Genomic DNA, 10103 nt, shown 5'->3' on the forward strand with positions numbered 1-10103 from the left:
CAAAGTTGTTAGTATCCATGGACTGGTAGGTGAAATGTGAGTAAAATATTTAGCAGAGCTTTAAAGGAAATTGGATTATGATACATTGGTGACATCTAGCAACCCTGATATCATGGCTATGATGTAAGGGTTTATTTGTCGGTGATTCGAGTAAAATATTCTTTCTTTCTATTAATTACGAAGAAAACTTTGTGACTCTACAGATTCTTCACGTCTCTGTTGTGATAAGTCCACTAAAGAAGTTTCAATAATTTATTCCTAGAACTTTAAAATTTGGTATTAAAACAAAGAAAATCATTTGTGCCACCTGGTAGTTATCTATTCTAGTATCTCAAGTAGGTTGGATTCCATTCGAATTATTTGAACTCAATTTCAATGTCAAATCAAACGAGTAAGGATTGTATTTGTTTTCATGGGTGAAATTAATATATTCATGCACTACATATGAATACAGTCTTCCCATTTTCATAGGCCTGTAAAGATAAGTTGAGGATGAATGAATTGCAAAATAAAGAAGTATTGGTTGGGAAGAACAAGAGAAAGAACCATAAAGACTAGGTTCATTGCCATTCAATTTCCTTAGTTTTTTACTGTGTATTGATGCCTCGTTCATCCTGTCTTTTACTGAAGTAAATATATTCAGCCTGAGCCTGCCATCTTTGACTCTGTTTCAATTATATGCACTTGTTTTAATTTTGGTATTTCATATTCAAAGAAATTAAAGTTTTTCATCTTTGTAAGAGATAATGATTTTCATTCATAGAGGTGTACGGTGGAATATGACTTTCATTCACGTTAAGAACCATAAAGACTAGGTTCATTTCCATTCAATTTCCTTAGTTTTTACTGTGTATTGATGCCTCATTCATCCTGTCTTTTCCTGAAGAAGATATTTTCAGCCTGAGCCTGCCATCTTTGACTCTGCTTCAATTATATGCACTTGCTTTAATTTTTATTTTCCAAAACCGAAGAAATTAAAGTTCTTTATCTTTGTGAGAGATAAATGACTTTCATTCATTGAGGCGTAGGGTGAAAAATGACTTTCATTCATGTTAAAATCTTTAATGAAATTTAAGAAGTATGAATTTTTTTCCTTATCCTGCCTACATAGTGAAGTTGAGAGTGTATTTAGTGCTTTGGAATTCATAACTACATCATTTGAAAACGAAATTGACGGTGAGCAATAGGAGTGAATTTGAGTTGAATTGGCCCCAAACATGAATCTATTTGAACTTACTTTAAATCTAAAATAACTGGTTCAAAATTGAGCTTGGTTCGTTCGATTGACAATTTATTTGTAGAAGCTGCTGCCAAACCTATTCATAATCATCATGCTCAGCACAAGTGACCGGTTATTGTTGATGACAATATCTGCTTTTAGTCTCTTAGCTTGGGTATAAGACTGGAAGCTCAGATACTTGTTGATCTCCCAGTAAGCCTCACTGTGCACGAAAAGACCACGAGTAAACTCATGAAAAGTGACTTGTCGATCTCATAAGTTCACAAGGAAAATATTGCCCAAAAATAGACCCAAATACACATTATACTAGCAAAAACATAAGGGAATATATATTAACAATCGAAAGAGTTCATAAACTATTTAATTAGTAATATTTTAACATCTCTAATGATATAGGATACCTATATATGTCAAAAATTTTATTAATATGAAATTTATTTAAACGCACCGTATTAAACTTAATGGGATTTCTCAAAGCGTAATTTTGAGTGGCTTCAAAGAAGCTTAGTTGGGTTACCTTGTGTGTGAACACATTGCAGATAAGAGACACTGGCATTGACTAGTAGTTTTGACTGCAAGTCCGAAGCAGGTTATGGCGTGTTGCAGTTGCCAGTAACCATGCGTGACCCAACAAATCTTTTGAGCCAAGTGGTTTGCAGATTTGGACTTCTTGTTGAAATATGAATAATATATTTAGCAGAGCTTTCCAGGAAAGTAGACTCCGACACATTTTACCATAGCTTGTATTTTAGAGTAAAATATGTTTGTTTTCTCTTAATCACTCTGTAAATGTTTTTTTTTTAAATGAGGATCCGAATGGAGTTGATCGCTATTTTTATGGGATGAAATCAATTATATTAAATAGAATAAATCTTAAGTATAATACTCAATTCTATAATTGTTGAATTAGATAAGTAAAAAATTTAATTTTAATATGTTATTATAAAAAATTTAAATAATACTTTTTATACATAAATTTTTTTTTTGTCACTCAAATTATTTTTTGAAGACACTTTATAAATCTTCCCCTGTATTAAGGAGAAAATTTGTCACACGATAGATTCCTTGTGTCTCTCTAAGGATGACCGAGGAAAAAGAAGTTTAAATAATTTTTATTTAAAACTTAAAATATTCAAATAAAGAATTATTTGTGACTTTCCATGCTTATCTAGTGCCTCAACATAATGAAACTTTTGTAGGGTTAAAAAGTTTCTTTTACTATTTTAGTGCGAAACATGAGACTTAAATCTCATATTATAAAATATGAGTTTTTGATACGCGGTTTATATAACTTTGAATTTCGCAATCTCAATAGTTAACCTTAGGATATTGTTCTCCAAAGGAGGCATCATTTGGTATTAAATCCAAAGTGTCATATAAACCCAGGTCAAAAGCACCTTTGAGATCGTATGGGAGCCACTTTGATATTTTAACCCCTTTTAAACCAACTTTCTCAATTTATTTTTGGCCTTCTGGAATAAATTAATCAGCTCCTCGCCCTGTGTTTGATGATTTGTTAGCATGTGTTTTGATTAAAGAATCAATCCATGTGATTAAATAAAATATATAGAATTGAAGAAATCCATGTCTACGCAACATAACAGGAATCTATCAGTCAGTTACATGAAGGATGGAATGTTTAGAAACATACTTAACAGTATATTGAAACATCAAATCTGTATGGATGACAATTTTCAGACTTTAAAGACTATTCATCAGTTTGGTTGGATCAATCTTAACATGAGTTATAGGCTGGTCTGCATTATCAGCAGAGAAGCCACACCAGAAGAGCAAATTGATTGAAAATAAATGTTCAATAATGTGTGAGTTTGTCTCTTTATTGCTTGTAATTATTTTACAGCTTGATCATAACTTGTGTAGATAGATATAAGATATAAATGTTCAATAATGTGTGGTCACTTTTAATTTTTTCCTTTTGGGCTCTAGTGAGATCATTTGGCAATGACTTAGTGACCACATAATTAACAATATCAGCATACCAAAGTGTAATACTATTTAAGTGAAAGAGATTCTCATCTGGAAAAACATCTTGGAGAGGCATAGGATCTTCATCTGTCATTAATCGACTTAGATGATCAGCCACAGAATTTTCGGCTCCCTTTCTATCTCGAATCTCCAAATCAAATTCTTGCAGCAATAGTATCCATCTAATTAGCCTCGGCTTTGATTCCCTCTTAGAAAACAAATACTTTAGAGCTACATGATCAGAATAAACAATTACTTTAGTGCCCAATAAATAAGAGCAAAACTTTTCTAAAGCAAAAATTACTGCCAACAATTCTTTTTCAGTTGTGGAATAATTTCTTTGAGCATTATCAAAAGTTCTTGAAGCATAATAAATCACACAAGAACTTTTTCCACTTTTCTGGCCTAAAACAGCCCCTATAGCATAATTGCTAGCATCACACATAATCTCAAAAGGTAATTCCCAATTGGGTGGTTGAACAATCGGCGCAGAAATTAGGTGTTCCTTCAACTGATCAAAAGCTTTCTTGCACTCTCCATCAAACTCGAATTGGACATCCTTTTGTAGTAGTCTTGAAAGTGGTTGGGCAATTTTTGAAAAATCCTTGATAAATCTCATGTAAAAACCTGCATGTCCAAGAAAAGAACGTACTTCCCGAACACAAGTTGGGTGAGGTAAGGATTTAATCAAATCAATTTTTGACTTATCTACCTCTATCCCTTTAGAAGACACTATATGCCCTAATATCAAACCTTGATCAACCATAAAGTGACATTTTTCATAATTTAGCACAAGGTTTGTTTCAATACACCTTTTCAAAATTTTAATAAGATTATTTAGACAAGATTCGAATGAATTACCGTAAACAGTAAAATCATCCATAAATACCTCTATGATATTCTCCACATAATCTGAAATATACTAACCATACATCTCTGAAAAGTGGCTGGGGTATTGCAAAGTCCAAAAGGCATACGTCTATATGCAAAAGTACCAAAGGGACATGTGAATGTCGTCTTCTCTTGATCCTCGGGAGCAACTGGAATTTGGTTAAAACCTGAATATCCATCAAGACAACAATAGTGAGATTGACCAGTTAATCTTTCTAACATTTGATCAATAAAAGGTATAGGGAAATGATCTTTTCTAGTAGAAGCATTCAATTTTCTATAGTCAATACAAACCCTCCATCCATTTTGAACTCTAACAGGAACATACTCACCATTATCGTTCTTTTGAACAGTGAAACCAGTTTTCTTAGGTACTACCTATACTGGATTTACCCAATCACTATCTGAAATAGGATAGATCATACCGGCATTCAAGAGCTTTATTATTTCTCTCTTCACAACTTCCATCATTGGAGGATTTAACCTTTTTTGAGCTTCCCTCGAAGGCTTAGTGTTCTCCTCTAGCAAGATTCTATGCATACAAAGTGATGGGCTCAAACCCTTGATGTCTGCGATGGTCCATCCGATGACTTCCTTGTAATTTCTAAGGACTCTAATGAGTTTTTCTTCCTCAAGAAGAGTGAGTTTGTTAGAAATTATCACAAGAATGGTCGCATTATCTCCCAAATATACATATTTGAGATGGCTTGGCAAAGGCTTAAGTTCCAATTCAGGTGCCTGCATAATTGATGGAAGTAATTTTGAGTTAGATACGGGTAATGAAATATAAGAAACATCATACCTGGTTGTTTCGAATGGTTCTAGCTCATAAATCGTATCACTCAATCCGTCATCTACCACAAGCTTCTGTTGAATTCTTTGCAATGTTCTTATGTTAAGTCCTTTATTAAGGACAACCTTCAAATTATCAGAATCCTACAACTCAAAAATTTGTTGAGCTAGGGAATCGATTACATCAACAACAAAAACTGAATTGACATCACTAGGGAATCTCATGGCTTCATAAATATTGAATCTAATTACTTCACCATCAAATTCCATAGTTAAAGTACCTTCCGAAACATCAATTTTTGTTCTAGATGTCTTAAGAAAAGGTCTTCCTAGCAAAATTGGGACTGATTTAGATGAGTTATCATCTTCCATGTCAAGAACATAAAAGTCAGCAGGAAAAATCAATTCATTAACTTGAACAAGAACATCTTCTAACACCCCTTCGGGATATGCATTGGACCTATCAGCTAATTGGATTATTACACCGATGGGTTTTAAAGGTCCGACATTTAAAGAATGATAAATTGAGCTAGGCATGACATTAATAGATGCTCCTAGATCTATCATAGCTTTCTGAACTTTAACATTACCAATCTTGCAAGGGATTGTGAACATACCTGGATCCTTACACTTTTGAGGCAATTTTCTTTGGAGAACAGCTGAAACATTCTCACTGACATGCACTTTTTCATCTCCTTTTAGTTTTCTTTTTGACGTGCATAATTCCTTAAGGAATTTAGCATATCTAGGAACTTGTTTAATAGCATCTAAAAGGGGAATATTTACCTCAACCTTGCGAAACACTTCAAGGATCTCTTGTTCTTGTTGTTCTTTTTTGTTCTTTGCAAGTTGGCTCGGGAAAGGAGGTGGAGTGACCACAAAAGGTGGCATGTACTTCTCTGCAGGAGGTGACAATTTTTGGGCTTCTTTTGGCTCAATTTCGCATTCGATCTCCTTTTCTCTTGCATATTTTGGAATCTTCTTTTTAGGATCCTTCAATTCTTTACCACTCCGCAGGGTGATTGCATTGATATTCTCAGTAAAATTTGCATCTTGCTTTGGATTCACCACAATCTGAGATGGCAATCTACCAAAATTCTGAGTTTCCAATCTTCCCACAACAGTAGCTAATTGGCTGACTTGATTTTCTAGATTCTGAATGCTAGCCCTTGTCTCCTGTTGAAATTGTTGTGTATTATTAACAAGCGCAGTAACAATTTGTTCAAGAGACATACCTTTCGACTGAGGTAGGGGTGTTGGATTAAACGCTTGAGGAGGGGGCGACCTATTTTGGTATCCAGGCTGTTGGAAGTTATTGTTCTTTTGGCCATAATTGAAATTCGGGTGATCTCTCCATCCTGGATTATAGGTATTCGAGTATGGATCATACCTCTTTTGGTTCTGATAACCCCCTACGACATTAACATCCTCATGTGTGTTCTTCTGAAGTGTAGGGCATGCATCTGTAGAGTGCTCTGTGTTCGAACAGATCCCGCAAGCCTTCACTTGTTGGTGATTCACTACAAATTTTTCTAACAAGGAGGTGAGTTTATCAAGTCTTTGCTTAAGAGGATTATTATTGCTTACCTCATTAACCCTTCTCACCATTGCATCCTGTCTAATGCCAAATTGTTGAGTATTGGCGACAATTGTTGAGATCAATCTCTTTGCTTCTGTTAAAGTTTTATTAACCAAAGCTCCACCACTTGCTGTATCGATCAAATTCCTGTCAGACAACAATAAACCTTCATAAAAATATTGAATTAATAGCTGATCAGAAATTTGATGATGGGGACAACTGGCACAGAGCTGATTAAACCTCTCCCAATACTCATAAAGTGTCTCCCCACTATATTGCCTAATCCCACATATTTCTTTTCTAATTGAGGTGACCCTAGAAGTAGGAAAGAAATTTTCTAAAAATTGTATTTTAAGCTCATCCCAACTATTGATAGAACCTGATGGTAAATAATATAGCCAATCCTTAGCCTTATCAGTTAAAGAGAAAGGGAAAGCACGCAGTTTAATTTGCTCTTCACTTACCCCTTGTGGTTTCATAGTGGAACAAACCACATGAAATTCTTTCAAGTGTTTATGAGGGTCCTCACCTGATAATCCTCGAAAAGTAGGCAATAAATGGATCAAACCTGATTTGAGTTCAAAATTGGCATCGATGTTTGGATAGGTAATGCACAAAGGTTGTTGATTGATGACAGGTATAGCCATCTCCCTCAAAGTAAGCTCTCATTCGACCATTGCTGCTACTCTCGTATTTGTTAAATCCTCTCCTAAATTAATTCCAAAAGATGAAGAAGAAGAAGCTTTACTTAATTTAGTTTCCTTGCGGAGTTGTCTCGCAGTCTTCTCGATTTCAGAATCAAACTAAAGTTCTCCTGCAGGGTTCAAACGGGTCATAAAAAAAAATTAAACAAAAATTAAAAAAAAAAATTTCAGACAAATTATCAACACCAATCCCCGGCAACGGCGCCAAAATTTGGTGGGTGTCGAATCCACCAAAAATAAAATTTTCTACTCTCTTAATGAAAACTTGTAGATAGGACAAGTAGAGTCGTATCCACAGAGATTGGGTTATTTATCTGAAATATAACAAAATAAAGCAAGAGGGATTTTGTTGTTTCGAATCGTACGGATAAACAAAAATAAATTAATTTAGAATTAAATAATCAAAGTGATCAGAAAACTAGATTGAAACAATAAAAAGACGAGTTCTAGCCAAGTAATTCAGGTATGGTTCAATTCAATTGATCATCGATAAAAAGATTAATTTTTTCTTTTAAATAAACCGGTTATGAAACATCGAGACGCTCGTTGTTCTGCTTTTCCTTAGGTGTTGGTAATTAAGAAACGTTCTTGAATTACTTCTCTTGTTTTTCAATCAGTTCTAGATACGATCTTAGAATTTAAATTGAAAACAGAATTAAGAATTAGAAAAACCACCGATTCTAATCAACAAAACACAGACGCTGTTTTTGTTTAAATTAGATTAACCTATTCCACTAACATACAATAATCATTCTACTTCACCAAGCATGCTAGCCGGCCACTTATGATTAAATCATCAAACAATTACGGATTCAATAATTTAATCTAGCAAAGTTGTTTTAATCCAAAATAAATAAGATGTGTCCTATTTAATTGAACAAGACAACAATAAATAAAATCAGGAATAAATTAAATATTTAAAAGAAAAGAACGGGTAAAGAAGATCTCACAATCGTCGTAGAACCATGATCCTGATTACTCAACTAAAGAAAAGAGTTAGCCACTCATGTTTATGTTCATGGCTTCACAGAAAATTAAAATAAAAATCCTGTCCTAATTGAAGAAGAACCAGCGAAAGGTTGCGGTTGTGTTTCTTTCTGAAAGAAAAGAATGCTAAAAAACCAGAAAAAACCCTAAAACGGAGAACAATTGTCTTTTTTATACTGCCAAGTCTGCTTAAGTCATTGAGTAATATTTTTGTGCCAAATATCATCCAAAGGACCTGAACTTCCTCCAATTGTTAATTAAGTCTTCATTTGTGAATTTCTCAATAAATAGCGCGATTCTCTCATTTCCACAATCAGCCATCTCCTATGTATTTTGCCGTCATTTTGTCTTGATACGTGACAACTCTAAATTCCTTTTATTTTGCATCTTTTCTCAGAATAATACAATTAATGCCCAATTTCCTAAAACAAGCAATTAATCAAATAATTAACAAATTAAATATCACAAATCAAGGAAATTAAATGCTTAAAAATATGGAATTTCACACACTAACAAGAATACTGCCGAAACATAGCTCAAACAAACATTATACTGGCAAGAACAGAACCCACATGAGGAAACAAGTCTTCAGTGGCTTCCCTTCTTGAGCTTAATGGGGTTTCTGGAAGGGTAATTTTGAGTGGATTAAATAAGCTTAGTCGGTTTATCTTGTGTGTGAACACATTGCAGGAAGACAGACTGAAATTGAATTGTAGTTTTGTCTGCAACTCTCTACATATCTTTCAGGCGAAGCAAAGTTGTTAACATCCTTAGACCTTTAGTTGAAAAGTGAGTAAAATATTCAGCAGAGCTTTCAATGAAATCGGATTCTGATAATATGATATATTGGCTATGAGGTAAGGGTTCATTAGTCGGTAATTAAGAGTAAAATATTTCTTTCTTTCTATCAATTAGGAAGAAAACATGTCACACTGCAGATTCTTCACGACTCTGTTGCGATGACTCCAGTCAAAGAAGTTTCAATGGTTTATTCCTAAAACTTTAAAATTTCTAAAACTACTTGGATCTAATCCTACCACTTGAGATATTAGAATCTACGTAGCACAAAAACGGAAATACAAAAAAAAAAACGTGAAAATGTATTTTCTAAAAAATATAAGAAATGAAAATATAGAAAAACTTATAAATATGAAAAATATAAGTTTTTTTTATAAATACCAAATTTTTTATAACAGAAATACATAAACTTGTATAGTATAAAAATAAATAATTAAAAAAATGAAGAAAAAGAATACTATAAAAATGAATCATATAACCTATTATAAATTATCTTTGTGTAAGCATATGTAGATATTTAAGAAGAAAACAATAATACATACAAATTTATATAACATGATGCAGAGAAGATGAGTAACACATCGGAGAATGGATAGGTGATAAATTCAATATAAGATTTAGAGATATTTCAGGTTTGAAAATATAATAGATGTCTATTTAATCAATTTCACAATTTTTTTAAAAGAAATGCGTAAAATTTTGAAACGCCTTGAAAAGTTTCGTACAAGTTTTGGGGAGTTTCGAAATATGGAAACATTTCCGAAACGTGGAAACGTGCCCCATTGTGAGTTTCCATCCTTCCTAGATTAGAATAGATATGTACTTGGAATCTATTCTCATATCTCAAGTGCGTAGGATTCGATTCAAGTAGTTTGAGTTAGAATTCAAGGCCAAATCAAACAAGTAAGGATTGAGTTTGTTTTCAGGCTAGAAATAAATATATATTCACGCACTACATATGAATAGAGTTTTCCCATTTTCATAGGCATGTTAAGATAAGATGAGGATGAATGTATTGCAAGATAAACAAGTTTTGGTTGGAAAGAACAAGAGAAGGAACCATAATGACTAGATTCATTGCCATTAAATTTCCTCGGTTCTTTCTGTGTTTTGTTGCCTCAGTCAC

The 10103-nt window shown here is 33.4% G+C and overlaps 1 protein-coding gene across 1 annotated transcript; it reads right to left on the reverse strand.

Annotated features, from left to right (window-relative positions):
- Positions 1–5053: 5053 nt before the first annotated feature.
- LOC123197546 lies at positions 5054–7135 on the reverse strand. Its single transcript, XM_044611863.1, has one exon. It carries the CDS (start codon positions 7133–7135, stop codon positions 5054–5056), a length of 2082 nt encoding a protein of 693 aa, XP_044467798.1.
- Between the last annotated feature and the right edge of the window lie 2968 nt (positions 7136–10103).

Source organism: Mangifera indica, chromosome 15, assembly GCF_011075055.1.
Source record: "Mangifera indica cultivar Alphonso chromosome 15, CATAS_Mindica_2.1, whole genome shotgun sequence".
NCBI classification, from domain to species: Eukaryota; Viridiplantae; Streptophyta; class Magnoliopsida; order Sapindales; family Anacardiaceae; genus Mangifera; species Mangifera indica.